General features: G+C 36.4%; 6 protein-coding genes across 8 annotated transcripts in view; 4 read left to right on the plus strand and 2 right to left on the minus strand.

Moving 5' to 3' along the window:
- LOC105312268 (scavenger receptor cysteine-rich domain superfamily protein-like) overlaps positions 1–3,646 on the plus strand; it is a 6,423-nt gene extending 2,777 nt beyond the window's left edge. The window contains exons 12-25 of the mRNA XM_019994918.1: positions 21–122; positions 177–335; positions 381–773; positions 822–983; positions 1,027–1,194; positions 1,239–1,406; positions 1,455–1,613; positions 1,664–2,041; positions 2,095–2,259; positions 2,304–2,474; positions 2,528–2,695; positions 2,753–2,911; positions 2,957–3,254; positions 3,300–3,646. Of these exons, the coding sequence (XP_019850477.1) occupies positions 21–122; positions 177–335; positions 381–773; positions 822–983; positions 1,027–1,194; positions 1,239–1,406; positions 1,455–1,613; positions 1,664–2,041; positions 2,095–2,259; positions 2,304–2,474; positions 2,528–2,695; positions 2,753–2,911; positions 2,957–3,254; positions 3,300–3,534 (2,885 nt within the window). The 3' untranslated portion in view covers positions 3,535–3,646. The remainder of the gene's footprint in view (positions 1–20; positions 123–176; positions 336–380; positions 774–821; positions 984–1,026; positions 1,195–1,238; positions 1,407–1,454; positions 1,614–1,663; positions 2,042–2,094; positions 2,260–2,303; positions 2,475–2,527; positions 2,696–2,752; positions 2,912–2,956; positions 3,255–3,299) is intronic.
- A 20-nt stretch (positions 3,647–3,666) lies between these two features.
- Positions 3,667–9,562, plus strand: LOC105312269 (scavenger receptor cysteine-rich domain superfamily protein-like). Of its 2 annotated transcripts, XM_019994920.1 has the most exons (24): positions 3,667–3,761; positions 3,816–3,992; positions 4,164–4,328; positions 4,377–4,544; positions 4,589–4,756; positions 4,809–4,997; positions 5,050–5,265; positions 5,313–5,474; positions 5,529–5,705; positions 5,751–5,921; positions 5,966–6,133; positions 6,182–6,340; positions 6,388–6,804; positions 6,856–7,008; positions 7,054–7,221; positions 7,288–7,455; positions 7,507–7,665; positions 7,717–8,097; positions 8,142–8,306; positions 8,356–8,526; positions 8,581–8,748; positions 8,801–8,959; positions 9,002–9,326; positions 9,371–9,562. In XM_019994920.1, exons 1-24 carry the CDS (start codon positions 3,698–3,700, stop codon positions 9,492–9,494), a joined length of 4,542 nt encoding a protein of 1,513 aa, XP_019850479.1. In that variant the 5' UTR covers positions 3,667–3,697; the 3' UTR covers positions 9,495–9,562. The 2 variants fall into 2 exon arrangements, with proteins under 2 accessions (XP_019850479.1, XP_019850478.1); XM_019994919.1 differs by having other exon boundaries at positions 3,667–3,992.
- A 25-nt stretch (positions 9,563–9,587) lies between these two features.
- Positions 9,588–11,619, plus strand: LOC105312270 (protein AMN1 homolog). Its single transcript, XM_011404782.2, has 5 exons — positions 9,588–9,778; positions 10,703–10,850; positions 11,013–11,230; positions 11,278–11,334; positions 11,437–11,619. The coding sequence occupies exons 1-5, from the start codon at positions 9,623–9,625 to the stop codon at positions 11,596–11,598; spliced, it is 741 nt and encodes a 246-aa protein (XP_011403084.1). The 5' UTR covers positions 9,588–9,622; the 3' UTR covers positions 11,599–11,619.
- Positions 11,620–11,642: 23 nt separating this feature from the next.
- LOC105312271 (uncharacterized) lies at positions 11,643–13,186 on the minus strand. 2 transcript variants are annotated; one of them, XM_019994922.1, is made up of 5 exons: positions 12,807–13,186; positions 12,399–12,458; positions 12,202–12,348; positions 12,096–12,149; positions 11,643–12,040 (listed from the first exon to the last, which is right to left on the minus strand). In XM_019994922.1, exons 1-5 carry the CDS (start codon positions 13,138–13,140, stop codon positions 11,745–11,747), a joined length of 891 nt encoding a protein of 296 aa, XP_019850481.1. In that variant the 5' UTR covers positions 13,141–13,186; the 3' UTR covers positions 11,643–11,744. The 2 variants fall into 2 exon arrangements, with proteins under 2 accessions (XP_019850481.1, XP_011403085.1); XM_011404783.2 differs by having other exon boundaries at positions 12,202–12,351.
- A 3,922-nt stretch (positions 13,187–17,108) lies between these two features.
- Positions 17,109–18,446, minus strand: LOC109581118 (uncharacterized). Its single transcript, XM_019994924.1, has 3 exons — positions 18,047–18,446; positions 17,552–17,665; positions 17,109–17,499 (listed from the first exon to the last, which is right to left on the minus strand). Exons 1-3 carry the CDS (start codon positions 18,438–18,440, stop codon positions 17,144–17,146), a joined length of 864 nt encoding a protein of 287 aa, XP_019850483.1. The 5' UTR covers positions 18,441–18,446; the 3' UTR covers positions 17,109–17,143.
- A 22-nt stretch (positions 18,447–18,468) lies between these two features.
- Positions 18,469–21,877, plus strand: LOC100636950 (UPF0160 protein MYG1, mitochondrial-like). Its single transcript, XM_011404784.2, has 8 exons — positions 18,469–18,583; positions 18,702–18,920; positions 19,125–19,243; positions 19,301–19,415; positions 19,494–19,572; positions 20,573–20,695; positions 20,921–21,099; positions 21,631–21,877. Exons 1-8 carry the CDS (start codon positions 18,504–18,506, stop codon positions 21,797–21,799), a joined length of 1,083 nt encoding a protein of 360 aa, XP_011403086.2. The 5' UTR covers positions 18,469–18,503; the 3' UTR covers positions 21,800–21,877.
- Positions 21,878–21,909: the final 32 nt, after the last annotated feature.

Below are 21,909 nucleotides of genomic sequence, written 5' to 3' on the forward strand. Positions count from 1 at the left end.
TGTTCTGTTTAGTAACTTTGGTTGTGGGGGCTATGAGTCTGGGATTTATAGCTGCTCTAAATCAAGTCAGCCCAACTTCAACTGCACTCAGCAGTACACTGCTGGTGTGACATGCAAAGACTGTAAGTAATCCTGAAAGTTTAGAAACTATTGATTAGAATTTATGTATGTTGCAGCTTGTAGTAATGGCCAGTTGAAATTAAGAGGTGGAAAGTATTTCAATGAAGGAACTGTTCTTGTCTGTTACAATAACATGTGGGGCTTAATATCGGATACTGCATGGAGCGATGGAGATGCTAAAGTTGTCTGTAGTAGACTGGGCTATCGCAATGGAAGTAAGGAATGAATTATTATTGACAATAGTTTCATATTTTATATAGTTGCTAAGTCAATCCGTGGCTCATACTATGGTAAACCAAGGCTCCCTGTTCATTTTAAGCATGTGTCATGTTTTGGACAAGAGACTAGCATCATTCAATGCTCTAAGACCATACTCTCACTGGATAGTGGTAAACTAACTCTCAACACTGATGATGTAGCTGGGGTTGACTGCATACACGATGAACCAACTGAATGTATTGCACCACCATCATGGATCAACACTGAAGGATCACAGTGTCAGTCTAATGGTACTATCAGATTAGAAGGTAGTGAGGAGAGAGGGACTGGTAGATTAGAGTATTGTTATAATGGATACTGGTCACCATTCTGTAAGCTGGACCCTGTGGCGGCTTCTGTTGTCTGTAAACAGCTTGGATTTGTTAATTATACAGGTTAGTATATACAAACATATAGTACTACATTGTTATTGTTTATTATAGCTGCTTCTGTCATTTCTACAACTGCTTTTGGAGTTGTTCAAAACTTTAGTCTTTTTAATAATATTGTTTGCAATGGAACTGAAGATAATGTCTCAGATTGTGTGGTCCAAACATCAGAATGCATTCCATTGTGTCCAAAAAATATCGGAATAAAATGCTTTAGTATGTTCAACTTCCTCTTAATATCTTTATAAGTTAATTACAGATCCTGGTATGTGTACTAATGGTGACATTAGACTAGTTGATGGTATCATTGAGAATGAAGGAAGAGTTGAAATATGTACTGATGGAGTCTGGGGAGCTGTCTGTGATGAAGGATGGGATAAGACTGATGCTCATGTTGCCTGCACACAGCTAGGGCATTCTGATAAAGGTATGTACAATATTTGAGTATCAAATGATTTATTCATCTCATAGAGCCGGTAGTATTTCTCAACTCAATCTTTGGTGCTGGTCAGTATCCAATTGTGCATTCCAATTTTGCTTGTGGAGGATGGGAAACTAATTTAACAGACTGTAGCAGGACAGTCTATCCACAGTTTAACTGTTCCAGGAACAATACTGCAGGAGTATTGTGTGGATATGGTAATATGCTCTGTTGTAGCTATATCTATATAATCATGAATGCTGTAGATTGTGAAGATGGTGAGATACGATTGGTAGGTAGTGAATGGAACTATGAAGGAACAATAGAGATTTGTCATGATCATATTTGGGGCCTTATTTCTGATTCAAGTTGGAGTACACAAAGTGCTGAAGTAGTGTGCAGGCAATTAGGATACCAGATAGATGGTAAATTATTTTCTAATGGATTACATGTAATTTTGTGACTTTATTAATAGGAACTCATCCATATTATCGTTCTCATTTTGGTAAACCACCTAACAAGACAATACACATATCAAATATAGGCTGTACTGGCCACGAGAGGACAATCAGTGACTGTACAAGAACAACTCTTTCCCTAGAGGAAGGAAAGACTATGATACCTCAGACTAATGTAGCTGGTGTGAAGTGCTATACTCCTGATCAATGCATTCCTCCTCCAACTGGAGGAGTATCATGTACTAGTGGACGCATTAGACTAACTGGTGGTAGGTCTGGTGTTGCTGAAGGGAATGTAGAGTACTGCTATCATGGATCATGGTCACTGTTTTGTTCACTTGGACCACAAGAAGCAGTAGTAGCTTGCAGACAGCTAGGATATGAGCAATATGACGGTATGTTATGAACAGACTAGTACTATTGTTATAATATTTTTTCTTTCTCACAGTAACAGCAGTGTTTGATGATGGAAGGTTTGGATTATCCAGTGTCAATAGCCTGTTTCAGAATGTGTCATGTATTGATGCTCCAACTGCTACATCATTAAGTGAATGTGATCTTGTTGATAAATGTCAATCAAAGTGTCAGTACCCCATTGGTCTACGCTGTTATGGTAAGTGACATTAAAGATTGTGATGTGATTATAACTTTATTTAGAATCAATTGGTGAATGTGAAGAAGGATCAGTGCGTCTTGTTAATGGTAGTACAGGAGAGTCTGGGAGATTGGAAGTCTGTACTAATAATATTTGGGGGAGTGTATGTGGCAGAGGATTCAGTGTAACTGATGCATATGTAGTGTGTAGACAAATGGGGCTTGGAGAATCTGGTATGATCACAATGAATGTATTCATGGTTATGACTCTTTATCATATTCCTCAGAACCAACTGTTTATACTGATTCATATTTTGGTGATGGTAATGAAGCTATCATTTATTCTGATTTCAATTGTGGAGGATATGAAGAGACTGTTAGTGAATGTCGCAAGAGAAAACATGGCTCCTTTACTTGTTCACGTAGCAATACAGTTGGGATCATCTGTAGAGATAGTAAGCTACTTTTATTACCACTGCTTTGAAGCCAGACCACTGATAACATTTTTGTAGATTGCTCTAACTCTGATGTACGTTTGGTTGGTGGTCCAACTGATTACGAAGGTATACTTCAAGTGTGTTATTATAATACCTGGGGGCTTGTGTCTGCTAATGGATGGACTGACAGAGAAGCATCAGTAGTCTGTAAACAACTGAACTATAATGCATCAAGTAATCTTTAATGATATAAAATGACTATCAAGCTGCTATTTTTAGGAGGTGTTTCTGTTAATGGTTCACATTATGAAGCATCAAGGAGGACCATACAACTTATTAATGTTGCCTGCACTAGAAATGTGGAGGAGCTGGATCAGTGTGATAAGAGATTATTGACACCGGCAGAAGGAATAGCTTTAAATGGCAGAGTCTCTGTAGCTGGAGTGAGATGCGTAATAGCAAGTGAAACAGTTCCAGGTACCTCAAGCGCTCAAAGTAGTGGCAGTAGTAGCATGGCCTATGTGACTGTAGGATCCATAAACATCATTATAGTTGTCCTTATACTCATTATTGCAAGGTATTTGTAGAACACACTATAACTATTACAATCTATTTTTTCCAGTGCAATTATATGCATCATGAAGAGGAAATACAAGAGTAGAGCTCCGGCCCATTTGACAAGAGTCCCACCACCTGCTATGGCTCTGCCTAAAATACCGCCAGATGCTAAGCTTGCTGATGATTATGATTATAACATGGCAACTGATATTGAAGAATATGTGTCTGTTGTTGATACCTATGAGGTAGAAAATGTATACGAAAAAGTCAACCAGGTTGAAGCTACTTCTTTTAATTAATTACTTCATTGCTTTAAGCATAACATATCAATTGTGATTGCTATTGATTTATTTTTTATTGAACAGGATGTTATCTCATACTTTTTTAAGTAATGAGAAAATTTTTGAGTAATTACAATTATTTTTAATTTGCAAAAAAAATTATTTTTCATTGTCCAAAAAAATGATGAAGAGCAGTAGTGTTGTGCTCCTTGTAGCAGCTCTTGCTCAGCAGTACATTTTAGCAGGTCAGTGTAATAGATCTAGCAATGTAGCTCTTTTGACAGCCTGTTCTCCAATAGACTCTGAATCCTGCAGTCATCATCAAACTGGCTCTGTACGTTTGGTATGGGGATCAGGACCCTGGGAGGGGAACCTGCAAGTTTGTCTCAATGGTGTATGGGGCTGGGTCTGTCACAATTCCTTCAGTAATATTGATGCAAGGGTTGTCTGTAGGCAGTTGGGATTTTCTACAAAAGGTAATGGTCACAAGTTCTTGACTGGTTCTTCATCATTTATTGATTATTGTCTGCTGTTCTCATGAAACCAGCCCATAATGCATTAGCAGATTACTGTGCTAAGTTGTTAATTGAAGCATTTGTAGTAATTAAAATTTTTGCTTAAAATGATTTTTAGTTGAGTTTCCTTAGGAGCTCAATTCAAGGGAAACTCATATTATGGTTGGGGCACTGGAAAGAAATTGATTGACTATGTGAACTGCGTTGGAACAGAGAACAGTTTACTCGACTGTAAGTACTCTAAAGCCTCAACTAGTTTGTGCAATCATGGTACACTTGCTGGAGTGGTTTGCCAAAGTGAGTTAATATCTAATTTTGATGAAAATGAGCCCAAAAATTACACAGGTGGTGGCTCATGCAAAAATCATGACATTCGTTTGATAACAGCATCATCATCATATAGATCATATGGTCGGATTGAGTACTGTCTCAATAATGAATGGGGAACTGTATGTGATGATGGTTGGGATAATTCTGATTGTAAAGTAGCATGTAAACAATTGGGATTTGATGGTAAAGTTAAATCAATGGACATGCATTTTATACATAGCATATAGGTCAGTCTTGTAGATCTACTTGTTGTGCAAACTATGGAAAAGGCTATGCTCCTATAGCAATAAGACATGTGGGCTGTTCAAGTAGCAGTAACAGTCTCTCTTCTTGTAGTTACATAGCAAATTCTGTTGGATGCAGTAGCACTGAAGTTGCTGGGATGGAGTGTTTTGGTTAGAAAAATGTTTTAAAAATAATAAATCTACTCATTCCATTTTAATGTAGGTCGAGTTAAGACCCCTTGTACTAATGGGCAGTTCAGATTGTGGAGACCTTTTAATAATACAGGACCCAGTAATGAAGGGATTCCATTGTATTGTAAAAGTGGAGTCTGGAGAACTGTCTGCAGTTACACGTTCAATTGTTACACTGCAAAACTAATATGTAAAGCAATGGGATATCCTGGAGCACTTGGTTAGTAGTTGTTTTGTATTAATAATAGTTACTGTAAAACTCCTCAATACAGGCGTTGCAAATAATTATAGATATTATGGTCGGTATCACATGAGTTATTATGACACATACTACTGGTCATGCAGTTCTTCTAGTTCTTCACTATCTCAATGTTCATATGTTTATTCAAGAGAGTGTTGTTCTAGAAGGTATGGTTACTGTAGATCATATTGCAACAGGTGCACTGCTTCAACAGCAACTGCTCTTATCTGTTATTCTCCTTCTCCAGGTATGAACAATAATAGTCTCAATTCATAATTATTATAATACATTTAGAATCTGGTACTTGTGCTAATGGTACTGTAAGACTAGTCAATGGATCTACCAGTAATGAAGGAAGAGTAGAGTATTGTTACGATGGGGACTGGGTACCTTCCTGTGGTATGTCATCAATCACTGCTTCACTCATATGTAAACAGCTAGGATACAATTCTACTTGTAAGTCTAAGCAGTAGAGAGTTTTTGTGTCAAATTGTAAATTACTCCTATCAGTTGTCAGTGTCTTTAATGATGAAAGATTTGGTCGTACTAACACATCAAGCACTTTCAACTATAAATACTGCAGTAGAAGTCAGAGTTCAATTTCAAATTGTACGGATGTAATAAAAGAAAGCTTATGTTATATAAATCCTTCACAATGTTCAACAGAGTATGGTCTACGTTGCTATAGTAAGTAATATAACAAAGGCCCTTATTATCAAATGTATATAATAGATACTGGTTCATGTTCCAATGACGGTGAGATCCGATTGGCCAATGGTACAATAGAGCAAGAAGGTAGAGCTGAAATATGTCTCAATGGAGTATGGGGTGGTATCTGTCAAACTAGTTGGGGTACATCTGATGCTTTGGTATTCTGTAAAGGACTGGGATACAGAGGACCAAGTAAGACAAATTTAATGAAGAAATTTAATGATTCAATGATATAGATCCAACCACATTCTATGGTGCTTATTTTGGTGAGACTGAAGGTCCGATTATATTAAGTAATATTGGTTGCTCTGGATTTGAGACCAGCATTCAACAATGTAGCAAGAGTATACAACCAAACTTCAATTGCACACAGCAAAAATCAGCTGGAGTGATGTGCAAAGACTGTAAGTCAGGCTTCTCATTTAAATGATTTGCATCATGTATGTTCATAGCTTGCAGCAATGGTCAGGTGAAACTAAGAGGTGGCAATGGCCCTAGTGAAGGAACTGTTCTTGTCTGTTATAATAACATGTGGGGCTTAATATCAGATACTGCATGGAGCAATGGAGATGCTAGAGTTGTCTGTAATACACTTGGATACAAGAATAAAAGTATGACTAATTAATTGATTCATGCAAACATGTGTTTTATTTTATAGCTGCTAAACCTGTAATTGGATCACATTTTGGCAAGACAAACTTACCACTACATTTTAAGCATGTGTCATGTTTTGGCCAAGAGACTAGCATTATGCACTGCTCTAAGATCATACTCTCACTTAAAAATGGAAAACTGGCTCTCAACACTGATGATGTAGCTGGGGTTAAATGTATAGATGATGATGGTGATGGTGACAATGATGATAATGTTGGAACAAGGCCTAGGGGCTGTATCGAGATCAATACTGTAGCATCACAGTGTCAGTCTAATGGTACTATCAGATTAGAAGGTAGTGAGGAGAAAGGGACTGGTAGATTAGAGTATTGTTATAATGGATACTGGTCACCATTCTGTAAACTGGATGCTGTAGCTGCATCTGTTGTCTGTAAACAGCTTGGATTCACTAACTATACAGGTAAAAATTACATAAGAGTTTTTAATGTTTTTAAAGTTTTTTTTAACCAAGCTGCTTCAATCATTCCCATTGAAATATCTCAGAACTTCAGCCTCTTTGAAAATATCACATGTACTGGTACAGAGTCTTCCTTATCAAACTGCAAGATTCATGCATCAAAATGTCTCAAATGGTGCAGTGAAGTTTTAGCAATAAAATGTTTCAGTAAGTCCAAACTTTTGTGAGTCCAATTATAACACTTTAATACAGATCCTGGTATGTGTACTAATGGTGATATTAGACTAGTTGATGGTATCATTGAAAATGAAGGAAGAATTGAAATATGTACTGATGGAGTCTGGGGAGCTGTCTGTGATGAAGGATGGGATAAGACTGATGCTCATGTTGCCTGTACTGAAATTGGATTTCCACAATTAGGTATCAAACTAAAAGACCATGCATTATAATTCAAGCTATTTCCTTACTTTATCAAACTATGTATAGAACCAGTGGCATATCATAACTCTTACTTTGGTGATGGAAAGTATCCAATTATGTATTCTGATTTTTCTTGTGGAGGATGGGAGACTAACTTAACCGACTGTGATAAGAAAATTTTTCCTCAGTCAAAATGCTCAAGGGATAGTGTTGCTGGAGTATTGTGTGGATATGGTAGGGAATAATATCCTTATTTTCATATTACATCAAATCCTGTCAATATAGATTGTGAAGATGGTGAGATACGATTGGTAGGTAGTGAATGGAACTATGAGGGAACAATAGAGATTTGTCATGACCATATTTGGGGCCTTATCTCTGATTCAAGTTGGGGTATTCAGAATGCTGAAGTAGCCTGCAGGCAATTAGGATACCAGATATATGGTAAAGTATCCTCTTAAAAACTGTGTAGTTATTGTGATGAATTGAATATAGGAACTCATCCATATTATCGTTCTCATTTTGGCAAACCACCTAACAAGACGATACACATATCAAGCATACACTGCACTGGACATGAAAGAACAATCAGTGATTGTACAAGAACAACTCTTTCCCTAGAGGAAGGAAAGACTATGATACCTCAGACTAATGTAGCTGGTGTGAAGTGCTATACTCCTGATCAATGCATTCCTCCTCCAACTGGAGGAGTATCATGTACTAGTGGACGCATTAGACTAACTGGTGGTGGTAGGTCTGGTGTTGCTGAAGGGAATATAGAGTACTGCTATCATGGATCATGGTCACTGTTTTGTTCACTTGGACCACAAGAAGCAATAGTAGCTTGCAGACAGCTAGGATATGAGCAATATGATAGTATGTTATGAACAGATACTATTGTTATATTTTCTTTCTCACAGTAACAGCAGTGTTTAATGATGGAAGGTTTGGATTATCCAGTGTCAATAGCCTGTTTCAGAATGTTTCATGTATTGATGCCCCAACTGCTACATCATTAAGTGAATGTGATCTTGTTGATAAATGTCAATCAAAGTGTCAGTACCCCATTGGTCTACGATGCTATGGTAAGTAACATTAAGATTGTGATGTGATTATAATTATAACTTTATTTAGAATCAACTGGTGAGTGTGAAGAAGGATCAGTGCGTCTTGTTAATGGTAGCACAGGAGAGTCTGGAAGATTGGAAGTCTGTACTAATAATATTTGGGGGAGTGTATGTGGTAGGGGATTCAGTGTAACTGATGCATATGTAGTGTGTAGACAAATGGGGCTTGGAGAATCTGGTATGATCACAATGAATGTATTCATGGTTATGACTCTTTATCATATTCCTGTAGAACCAACTGTTTATACTGATTCATACTTTGGTGATGGTAATGAAGCTATCATTTATTCTGATTTCAATTGTGGAGGATATGAAGAGACTGTTAGTGAATGCCGCAAGAGAGAACATGGCTCCTTTACTTGTTCTCTTAATAATGTTGTTGGAATCATTTGTAGAGACAGTAAGGAGTAACCATTATTGTGTGAATATATTCATGCTTTCATTAAATCCAGATTGCTCTAACTCTGATGTACGTTTGGTTGGTGGTCCAACTGATTATGAAGGTATACTTCAAGTGTGTTATTATAATACCTGGGGGCTTGTGTCTGCTAATGGATGGACTGACAGAGAAGCATCAGTAGTCTGTAAACAACTGAACTATAATGCATCAAGTAATCATTCTGCAAGGTGTTGTGTTTATTGCGCAATGATAGGAGGTGATGCTGTTAATGGCTCACGTTATGAAGCATCAAGGAGGACCATACAACTTATTAATGTTGCCTGCACTAGAAATGAAGAGGAGCTGGATCAGTGTGATAAGAGATTATTGACACCAGCAGAAGGAGCAGTTCTTACTAGAGTGGTTGATGTAGCTGGAGTTTATTGCATACCAGCAGTAACTGATACCCCTCGCCCTCGGCCATCATTCATTTTCCTCAGTTCTCCAATAGAAGTTAGCCATATGAAAAGAAGTACAAAAACGATATATGCTGCTACTGTCAGTGTCCTGATATTAGTAATAGTTCTCATTATTGCAAGGTATATTATATGATGACCTATGCTTTCCATTATTATTCTTTTAGTTGCATGGTTATCATTATTAAGCTGCTAAAGGCAAAGACGATTGTTTTCAACAGGCAGATGGAACTGCAGGCATTATCAAATCCAACAAAATCTAACGAGTACACAGCTGTTGATGAAAAATAAGAAACATCATGCTGGACTAGGTCATTTTGGTAGTATCTAAATTTCTTTGAAATGATTTTTTGAGTTAACATTAATTACCACCCCCGCGTAATAAAATTGCAAAGGCGGAGCTATCTAGTTTGTCAGTAATGGTTCCCTCCTTGTTCAGTAAATCTCTTGATGCTCTAATGAGAGATTTCTTTTGGTTCGAGGATAGTCTCCTGTACCTCCCGCCACTGATAAAATCCAAGATAGCGCAAAGAATGTGTAAAAGGCGCTTAATGAATGATCACAATGCTCAACTGGTTAGTGTTGAGGTTTCATATAATTAATTGTTATTCTTGCTGTTATTATTGTGTGGCTCCACCACAGAGCCTTGATCAGTCTTTATACTGAGTAATAGAAAATCTGTTTTGATTGGAGTTAGCTCAAATTTTCTATACCGTATTAGATTATTTTTTTTAATATAAAAAAAAGGAATTCTTTTCCAGCTATTTTTAATGAATTTTTCTGTTAGCTATTTTTGATAAGATTTTGCCAATTTTTTAGCAAATTAAAAAATTTTTAAAAAGTCTAATTTTGATCGGAATCAGTTCAAACTTTCTGTACAACATAAGTACATGTATACGCATCAGAAAATGTAATAAAAATAAGGAATTCTCTCCTAGTCGTTTTTAACATATTTTTGCCCATGACCCTGTACTATAGTACAGGGTCTATGGCCCAATTTTTGAGCAACTTAAAAAAATTTGTAAAAAATTTAATTTTGATCGGAATCAACTCAAACTTTTTGCACAACATAAGTACATGTATACGCATCAGAAAATGTAATAAAAATAAGGAATTCTTTCCTAGTCGTTTTTGACATATTTTTGCCCATAGCCCTGTACTATAGTACAGGGTCCATGGCCCAATTTTTGAGCAACTTAAAAAATTTTTTTTTAATTTAATTTTGATCGGAATCAGCTCAAAATTTTTGCACAACATAAGTACGTGTATATGCATCAGAAAATGTAATGAAAACAAAGAATTCTGTCCGAGCCAATTTTCATGAATTTCCCTGTCATAGCCCAGGGTCTTTGGCCAGATTTTTGAGCAACTTAAAAAATTAATTTTTGATTAGAATCAGCTCAGAATTTTTTGAGCAAAATAAGAACAAGTATATGTGTCAGAAAAAAACTAAGATTTTTCTCCTAGCAATAATTACCGTATTTATACTGTCATTTTAGGTTCTCCATGATGGGATTCATGATCTAAATCTTACAGATGGTAATATTAGTAGAATTTGCTTGCAGTCTATTGGATCATATTGCCCAAAACTAATAAAACTTAATCTCTCTGTTTCTGAAGGATGTAGGAATAACATTAACTCAAATGGTATGTATGTAGTTTATGTACACCATCATTCATTAGTACATACACACGCTTCACTCACTACCACCAAGTGATGGGAGTTCCCATTTGCTAACATTAGTGTATACATTGTAATGTGATTGTTAGCTTGTTACCATAACGTCTGATTATATTTTTAAAATTTAGATTTAAGCAGACTATTCTGTCGCTGTACAAGACTGCAGGTAGTTGATCTCAAAGGCTGTGTTTTGGTGGATAACTCCTGCATTGACGTGTTGACAAGAAACTGTTGTTACTTGCTCTCCCTCTCCCTCTCTGGGTGTCACATGATCACTGACAAGAGTGTCATGATACTCACTGATCGATGCCACTACTTGCAGGTCCTTGATCTAAGTAGGACAAAGGTTTGTTAATAATTAGTGATCTACAGGTACTTGATTGCTTCTTTTAGGTCTCCAATAACGGGCTGTATTATTTATCAAAAGGAATGTGCTCAACCAAGTTAAAGGTATGTAGGTAGATGTCTTAGATTTCAAGCATTTGTCATTGATACATTTGTTATTTGACAAGTGCATCTCATCATTGCTGACTCATACTTTTTGATACCCAGGAGCTGAAAGTGACACAGTGTATCAACATCACTGATGAAGGTGTGCAAGCTATCATGAAGCACTGCACACGACTTAGCTTCCTGGACATTAACGGCTGTCCTATACAAAACAATCTCTCATCGATTGGAAAACTTCAACAAATCTCTTGGACCATATATTAACAGAACTAGCAGATAAATCCCATGTGCAGTCTATATTATTTAAGTATTTTTAAATCACTTATATCTAGTACGTAGTCTCAAATACACTGGAACACTTTACATTGTTTTTTGTTTAATACTCATTAATAAATATAAAAGTATAAAAATTAGTTTTTATTTCCATTAATGATATATTTGTTTTCAATTTCTTTGGCTTTGCGCATGTTCCCGTATTTAGACACAGCGCTGACTATATCCTCCCAGCACGGACACAAGTCTTGCTCGTGACATGCATGTAATACATCAATGAGCTTCTCTATCTCTGATCGGTTTTCCCTCTCAATAATTTCCAGTTTAACTCTTGGGAGTTTAAGGTGGATTCCAAGAGCCTTGGAGTTGGATATTTCCGTATGCAACTCCTCGAATGCTAACTTGGGATCGCTGAGCTTGTGACAGCTACCAGCTATACAGAGAGGCAATCAAACACTGACTGAGAGGACCAAATAAAAGTGGCTCACTTGGAATGGTAGAATAGAGGGCCTCGTCGGCAGTTTTGTCCAATTGATCCTTAACTATAAACAAGGAATTAATGTGTAAGCAAGTGTTCACAAGTGACATACATACCTACTGGCATACTATAGACGAACATACAAATGAACCAAATGATTAAAGAGACAACCATCACTGCCCCGATCCCTTTCACTGCTGGCCAGTAAGATATTTCCTCATTGCCAGTTTCCTCAATACCAGTATGTTGAGTAGGAGTAGTGCCTGCTATATGTATATGTGTGATTAGGATATAATGTTATAGGAAGGAATACCTCCTCCTTCTCTTTTTGCATCTCCCTTCCTTGCTCTCACAGTAGTAGTGTCTGACTCATCTAATAAAAGGTGTTTTAAAATTAATTATGAAAATTATTAATGTACAGCGGAAGGACTAAAATTTGGCAAATTGCTAAATTTTTTGGCAAATTTTAATTTGCCGAATTTGTGGCCACATGCCATTGAGCATGTGTATAATGTTTTAAAATGGCAGATTTTATTTTGGCAAATGGCTATCAAAACACCAAATTTGCCAAATTTAATTCCTTCCAAATTTCCCGCTATACGGTAGAATGGTGCCACTTCCAGCATCACAATTTCTTAAGCATAAAATATGTTCATGATAGGCATTCACAGATAAAAACATAATAATAATAATAAAATGTCTCCACCCAGTGATGAATTACCAGTGAGGGGAGGGGTCGACGTCATTTCTCCATTATACTGACGCTCTATTTCTTTTATTAATGTATCGGTAGTTAGCTGCTCCTTCAAAACCGACAAAAAAATTTCAAATTTTTGGGGAGATGCCTTAATAACCCGCTCAACATCAGAGAGGAGTTTGCTGGCTCTCTCGAGCGAGTTCTTCCCCTGAAGGGCTGCGTCCATTCTTGAGGACTGATTTATGAGCCCCTTAGAGTAAAATGCGTTAGCTAGCTGTGTTGGATTGACAATTGCTTCGACCAGTTCTGCATAATGACGTTTTATAAGAACAGACCCTGACACAGAGGGGGCAGCCATGACAGTTGTAGGTGGGATTGTGTTTGGGGTGGGTGGTTGGAATTTAACCCGAGTTTTAAAAATTAACTGTAATGTTGTAGCATAAAATTATCAGGTTGCAGCAAGCCATCAATCAATTACTCTTGGCTTCATTGAGCTGATTAAAGATCAAGCTAGGCGATAATTTATCAATTACTCTTGGCTTCATTGAGCTGATTAAAGATCAAGCTAGGCGATAATTTATGAACCTAGCATGTACAAACTTCCTTGTCCACCCAACAACACTCTTAATCAGTAATGCAATGATACAAAGTGTAGAATTTTCAGTGACAACAAGGTTAGCAATGTGATTATGAATGTATGGTTTCTCTTGGCATTATAGCCATGTGAATTGGCATAACTTGATTTGACTCATAAAATTCATTTAGGATGTTGTGACTGTATTTAATCTGTGTACAGCCTACACCTCATCATCAGTCATTCTTCCAGACAAGAAGAATGCATCTTCTACTAGCAACTGCTCTGTTTGTCATCAGCTGCAAACTCTCTTCTGCTCAGTACTATGTCTCTGAAAACTGTGCAGCTCATAATGCGCCTCTACCTTGTGACAATTTTTCAGAGTATGCTGAACATATCGATGAATACAGCAATGCTGTCTTCTACTTCATCGGTACGAATTACGTAAGGTCTCTTGTCAATTTTTGCGAGACTGATAACATAACATTAGAAGGACTGGATCAAAATGCTGTTATTGCTTGCTATGATGATGATGAAGAGGATGTTGGTCTTGCTATCACTGAGAGCAGTCACTTTTCCTTTAATAGTATTAGTTTGTACAACTGTAAAATGGTTGTTATGAATTCCTCCAATATCTCTATCACTGGGTCACTTTTTTATGAAGTTGACGATCTTGATATGAAGAATGCATTAGATGTCAGTTTTTCCCACTCGATATTGTACAAGACCTCACTCTATTTTTTGTACACTGCTCTTAAGGAGTGCAACAGTGAGCTACAAAACTACTCATTATCCTTGTTCAATCTTTCAGGGATTAACACGGATATTGTTGTAGCAATGATACACAGCACAGCATATAATCTATCAGTCAGTCTGGATCACATTAATATCACGAGTAACTACACTACAGAAAATATCAAGATCAAACTGAGCAACTCGATGTATTCTATTAGAATTGCTGATACGTCAACATACAATGGAAGAAGTGGCTTGATTTTTTCGTTCATTCGTGACCTTGAAGAAAGGTGCGATATTGCTGGTATTGATCCATCATTACAATCAGTTATTGTTAAGGACAGCCATTTCTATGGCAATGCTATCTGTGGAATCCTCATAGACAGCACTATTGTAAATAGCAGGCTCCATGAGTTTTTCATTCAGTCTATCTCAATCACCAACAATAGTTACTTTGGTCTAATAGTTGCTTTTGATTTTTTGACATGCCCTGAAATACATATTGAGAACGCTAACATATCGCATAATCCACGGAACTGGATATATAACTGTGATAGTGTATTGCTAAGTAATGTTAGAATTATTGAGACTCTCTCAACAGGATTGGCATTGAAGGGATCATCTATAGCAGTTAAGAACAGTTTAGTATTTATGAACAACAGTGGAGTCAATGGAGGTGGTGTATCACTAAATGGAAGCTCATTTATTCTATTGTTTCCGGGAGCTTCAATAGATTTTATAGGCAACCGTGCCTCTAATAAAGGAGGAGGGATATACAATTCAGAACATATTTTGTGCCCGTTCATTTTTTTAGGTGAAGAAGAGGATTTTGTGCTCCCAGTACTAAACTTTCAGGACAACTCAGCAGGAACTATAGGAAATGATAGCTATGGAGTAATACTGTTTGGTGAGCCTGTACAATTGGTAGTGAATGAGACAGACATTTCATCTACAACTGATGCAGTGAGGATGCATTTCTGTGAGCCTGGGTTAGAAAACGAAAACACGACTAATCTGATGGACAAACAAAATATTTTCCCTGGACAAAAGGTGGAATTTTATGTGACTATGCTTGGCTTTGGCGCTAATTTGTCAGCATACAGCACTACTGATGGCTCTGTTGATATCATTCTACGCCATCCTAATTATGAGGGACAAACAATCAAGTTTGAAACACAGCCTGTTGCAGCAAGTTGTTCTAAAGTTGAATTCCTGCCAGACGCATCTCTTCTAATTGGAGATGACACAGAAGTAGAGTTGCAGATTCGTCAGACTAAGGAATTAAACTTAATTAACATTGATTATGAAGCACTTCAATTCCAATTCATTGTGAATCAGTGTCCAATTGGTTTCAGCATGAATGAGTCAGGAATCTGTGATTGCACAGAAAATATTTCATCAGCTAAGAATGTAACGTGTGACATAAACAACCTGACTCTCTCCCACAATGGTTTGCGATGGATTGGGACACACAATGCTGGTGAGTCTTTTAATGCTAATGACAGTCATAGTGATGTTTGTATCATCAATGAGCATTGCCTTGTATATTGCATTCCAAGCAGCATTACATTCATGATCAATGATACCAATAATCAGTGCACAAACAACCGTGGTCAAAGATTGTGCGGATCCTGCAGAGAAGGATATAGTTTGCTCATTGGGTCAAACAACTGTGGCTTATGTGATAGCAAGTACTTCATAATAGCATGGGTTGCTCTCTTTGCAGTGATGGGCATAGCAATGGTCGTTTTTCTGATTCTCCTCAATTTAACTGTATCTCAAGGTACACTGAATGGCTTATTGTTTTATGCAAACATTATAAAACTATACGAGCCAGTCTTTTCAAGAGAAAGGGCACTACCAGCTCTTGGTCAAGTTATATCGTGGATAAATCTAGACTTTGGAATCGAAGCATGTTTTTACAAAGGAATGGATAGATATGCTAAAGAATGGCTTCAGTTTGTTTTCCCTTTCTACCTATGGATAATCATCATTATTATTATTCTACTGTGTAGAAGGTATGGTAAAATATCTAGATTATTTGGTTCAAATACAGTTCCTGTATTGTGCACACTGCTCTTTCTTTCATACTCCAAACTAATACGTACAGTTGTAATTGCGTTAGACAGAAGGGACATTACCATTCACTGCACAGGCAATGTAACATCATTGAGTGTTTGGTATGAAGATCCTACAGTCGAATACGGTAAAGGCAAACATGCGGCACTATTTGTGTTTGCTTTATTAGTTATGATTCTATTCATCGTACCATACACATGCCTCATTTTATTCAGTCCTCTATTTGAAAAGCATATGTCAAACTATAAAATGTTCAATAAGTATTGGAGTTGGATCAAACCTATTGTTGATGCACACAGTGGCCCCATGAAAGACAAGTATCGATTCTGGCCTGGTGTATTATTAGTAGCCAGATTACCAATGCTTTTGTCTGTCATATTGGTAGACAGTTACATTTTACGACGGTTGTATCTCTTGTGTATCTTACTGACAGTCTTAGCGATACTATTCTCACTTGGGTATTGCTTTGGTGGATTGTACAGAAACAAACGACACGACTTCCTTGAAGCCTGGTTCCTATTCAACTTGAGCATCATGGCAAGTTTAGCAGTGATCAGCAATGATACCAGCATAGTGGCAATATGGTTCAATATCTCCCTTGGGATATTCACTGTCACGTTTGCTGTAATTATCCATTACCATTTGCATCAACAACTCCTCCATCACACATGGTACAGATCTCTACTGAGGCGCAAGAAACAAGAGAAGCCCAAACAGGAAGAGAAGGAAGAAATCAAGACACACAAAACTGTTGATGCTCAAAAGCGCGAGATTGTCCCAAGGACTACAAATATCAGGATTAACCACCATGGCCGTGAATCCGTTATTGAACTCTATTAACATGCTTTTGACATATCTATTACATATTATTGTTTGTATCATCCTTAGTGGCTGTCCTTAGCAAATATCAAGCTATAAGGTTTCATAATTAATAAATGTATTCATTTTATTTTTTTATAATAATAAAAAATCATTATGATGTAGTAGACATACTCTTTAAACACTCAAGCAAAGTGATAATATCGTCCCTGCACCAAACATTGGTGAGGTCTTCTGTAGACTCATTCCCATTCTCAGTAGAGACAGAACTCAGTTCCAATGATATGCTATCCACAATCTTACACCAGTCTTGTAGATAAAGTCTTGTTTCATTAGTAATAGGTGACTCATCAGTTTGTAATTGGGTTTGATTGCACCAAATTTTATAGTTCTCTAACAGCTTGATCCCTTCATCATACTGCGACCAACACGACGTCAAATTAGCAATGTCCACTGAAGCTAGTTTCTGTATTAGTGTCTGATTGTGAAAAACATCAGTACATTGAACAGCTACATATAAAAATAAAAAGCAAATAACAGTATAGTGTTCATTCCTTCATACCTGATGATGAGGGCCATAAAATATAAGCCAGTATAATAGCTAATAGTCCAACTAAGACACTACCAGCAACTGACAGTATTACATATATGGGAGTGGCATAGTAATTCTCACCATCTAAAAGAAAAATATAAAAATAAAAAAATACAAAAAAGAAATTTTAACCCCGCAAAATTTAACCCTTTACCTATTTAATACCAAACACAAAAATGAATGTGTTAGCTTGATGTTAGTGTTACATCATTATTATTAGGCTATTACAATATTTATATTTTATAGTTTTCCATCCATTTTATAAGCAGACATGCAAGCGGTGTAATTAATTACATGTATTATAATAATTATGTTGTGAATAAAATAATTATTAATATCAATAATAGTATAAATTGTGTGCATGTATAACTAATGCAAAACCACAATGATTAATAGCGAGCAGCACCAGGAAATGGTACACTATAAATCTTATTGGAGTTGCCTGCCTTACTAGTACAAACTTACAATATTCTTTTTCCATTCGAACTACAACCTCGTTCAAAGGCGAGTGCTTCCTAAAAGAGTTCATAATGATAGGAAAAGACTCTGGGTCCCTCTGAAGAGCTACTCGTACACGAGACATGAGGGAAGAAGCGAAAATCATGTCCACCAATGGGTCACACTGATTGACCGTCTTTGAGAATTCACTGTAAACCCTCTCGGGAATGACGTTAATGTCTAAAAGATCAATGGCGACGGACATGGTGTGGTTCATACGCGAGGCTATCGCTCTGATCAACGGGAGATTGTATTTCTTGATGAGGTACAGAGCTTTCTTTGCTCTTTGATCACGAACAAACTTGTCGATGGACTTCATGTTTTTCTGACCACGCCTTGCGACACGCCCAACAACCAACATGTGGGTCTGTCACGTGATGCTGTCAGTTATTAAAATAGGTGTGGTTACCCACGTGGTGTCTTGATGATTTTGTTAAAGATTCTTAGAGTCAGACATTCTACTTCTTTTATAAACTCTTGTTTTCCATTTAGCTCAGTATTAAGGTGAGATTTTGCTCTAAAATACAATTAAAATGCCTTGAGTATGAGATACCAAGCCTAGCCTATTTGATATTGGATCTGATCCTCATTTTAATTAAAATTTCCTTTAATTTTAAATTAGGTGGAACACTGTGATGTCAATTCCCAAAATCGGGACGCACAATGGGAAGTTCCATTGTGACGAGGTATTAGCGTGCTACATGTTAAAGGTTCTTCCAGAGTACCAAGAAGCAGCTATCGTTAGGTCGAGGGACCCCCAGGTACTGGATAAGTGTGATATTGTGGTTGATGTTGGTGCTGTCTATGATCATGACAAGTTACGCTATGATCATCATCAAAGGTGAGGTCACAGAGGAAAGGAAAGGGAGGCAGTACAATTGTTTTTTTATATGTGTACATGTATTGTTGCTTTTCACAGCGTACTTGTTAATTTCGGTATTTTTGATAAGCCTATGATAATTATTATAATTGTAATATTTATAATAATTATATTATTGACCCAATCATGACATATTGTTTTCATTGTGGTTTTTATTTACTCAAGGGGTTTTAATGAGACAATGCATTCGTTAAGTAAGAGTACTAAACCTTGGACTACCAAACTTAGCAGTGCTGGCCTGATCTATTATCATTACGGAGAGAGGGTGTTGTCTGCACTAACAGGTAAAGCAAGTTATTTTATTCCTTTTTTTTAAAGTAATTATTTTTGCCATTTAATAGGTTTTAGCATTGGATCGTCAGAGTTGGCTAGTCTTTATGATGCTGTGTATAATAATTTCATTGAAGAGATTGATGCTGTGGACAATGGGATTCAGGATAGAGAGGGCATACCTAAGCGAGTGATAAAAATATTATTGCTATTATTATTATTATTTTATTTATTATTATAATAATATTATTATTATTATTTTAGATACAAGATAACAAGTACTATTGGATATCGTGTTAGTAGACTTAATTCACGTTGGAATGATACAGATCATAAGCCTGATGTAAGCCTAATATCTTTGGATTTTGGAGTGACTTTTAAAATTCATGAAAGATTTAATTTTGATTGGAATCAGCTTAAACTTAATGCACAATATAAGTACATGTATATGTATCAGAAAAAATTATTAAATGAAGAATTCTCTCCTTTTCATTTTTGGCAAAATTTGGCCAAGAACCCTGTACTATACTTTGGCCCGATTTTGGAGCAACTTTTAAAATTCATGAAAACTTCAATTGTGATCAGAATCAGCTCAAATTTGATACACAACATAAGTACATGTATATGTATCAGAAAAAATATAAAAATGGGGAGTTCTCTCCTTTTTGTTTTTGGCGAAATTTTTGACCAAGAACCCTGTACTATAGTACAGGGACTTTGGCCCGATTTTGGAGCTAACTTTAAAAATTCATGAAAAATTCAATTGTGATCGGAATCAGCTCAAACTTGATACACAACATAAGTACATGTATATGTATCAGAAAAAATTATTAAAATGGAGAATTTTCTCCTTTTGATTTTTGGCGAAATTTGACCAAGAACCCTGTACTATAGTACAGGAACTTTGGCCCGATTTTGGAGCAACTTTAAAAATTCATGAAAAATTCAATTGTGATCGGAATCAGCTCAAATTTGATACACAACGTAAGTACATGTATATGTATCAGAAAAAATTATAAAAATGGAGAATTCTTTCCTTTTCATTTTTGGCAAAATTTGACCAAGAACCCTGTACTATAGTACAGGGACTTTCACCCAATTTTGATTATTTAATTTTGATCAAATTGGGTCAAGCTTTCTACGCAACATAAGTACATGTATGTGTAGTAAAGAAAATCATAAAAATGAAGAATTCTCTACTAGCCATTTTTGACGAAATGAATCTTGATCTCAAAATTTCTATGTAACACATGCATAAGAACATTTTAAATTGGAATTTTGAGTTGATTCCAATTAAGATTAAAATTTTAAAGTTACTATTATTAATAATAATTTATCTCTAGGAAAGATTCAAATACGCAATGGAGAGAGTAGGGGAAGAGTTTAATGATATCATACAACATTACAAGGACTCATGGCTTCCGGCTAGATCTATTGTATTGTCTGCTATTGAAAAGAGACACGAGGTAGTACCGTAGGGGGGCCTTTGTTGAGGGCTGTAAATTTTGCAGATTTGCAATTTTTTTAAAGATTCATGAATATTAGATCTACTTTTGCAAAAATCAAATTAGTACGGTACAAGATGGCAGATGGCATAAACTTGCAAAAAATAAATTCGCGAAACCTATAGCCCTCAAAAAAAGGTGCCCTACTGTAAATTATTCATTATGCACTTTGTCGATGTATTTTAGGTTGATGCATCGGGTGAGGTTATTAATTTAGAGCAGTATTGTCCATGGGTTGAACACCTCCTTATGCTGGAGTCTCAGATGAACCTTAAGAAAACTATAAAGTTTGTCCTCTATCCGGAGGAGAGTGGGAAGTGGAGGGTACAGGCAGTACCTCTCGCTACTGGCTCCTTTGTCAACCGGTCAGTTAATTGAAAAGAAATGATAATATTGTTAGCTAAAAATTTAAAACATTAAGGGCCCTGCCCTCTTGCCATACCCTAGTTGATATGATGTATGTGTACAAATATACATTATTCTATCAATAAGAGCTTTGCTGAGGCAAAAAATTACAAGGAAAGAATTCTTCGTTTTTATAATTTTTTTTCTGATACGTATACGTGTCCTTATGTTGTGTATCAACTTTGAGCTGATTCTGATCAAATTTGTACTTTTTATGAATTTTTAAAGTTGCTCCAAATCCCATGTACTGTATTGTGGTGCTTGACTCAGCTCATGAAGCATATTGTTTAGTGCTTTGTGGGAAACATGCTAAATGCCTTTACATTAGTGTAATGGCTTGTGGTCAAATTTTAATGGCTTTCATCCAAAAATATTACAAATTGCAATATTGTAAATAGGACATCACCCCTGTCTTTCTCAGTGTCTGTAATTTGTATAAACATCCTTGGCAGTAATTACTGCCCTTCCTCTTTCTCTTTCCAATGATGCAGTGTGTCTTTGTTGGAGGAATGGAGAGGACTAAGAGATCAGGAACTATCAGACCTATCTGGTATACCAGGCTGTGTGTTTGTTCATGCCAATGGATTCATTGGCGGTAACTCTACACTTGATGGTGCACTGTCTATGGCTATGATTACCTTACAAAATAGGAAGAAATGACAATATTATTAGTGAAAAATTGATTCTCTAATATTATTTTAGCATATAATTTTCTATGAGATGCACTCTTAAAATTAATGTCATCATAATCATTATTACCATTACTGTTA

The sequence above is a fragment of the Amphimedon queenslandica genome, unplaced genomic scaffold (assembly GCF_000090795.2).
Source record: "Amphimedon queenslandica unplaced genomic scaffold, v1.1 AMPQUscaffold_13460, whole genome shotgun sequence".
In the NCBI taxonomy this organism is placed as follows: domain Eukaryota; kingdom Metazoa; phylum Porifera; class Demospongiae; order Haplosclerida; family Niphatidae; genus Amphimedon; species Amphimedon queenslandica.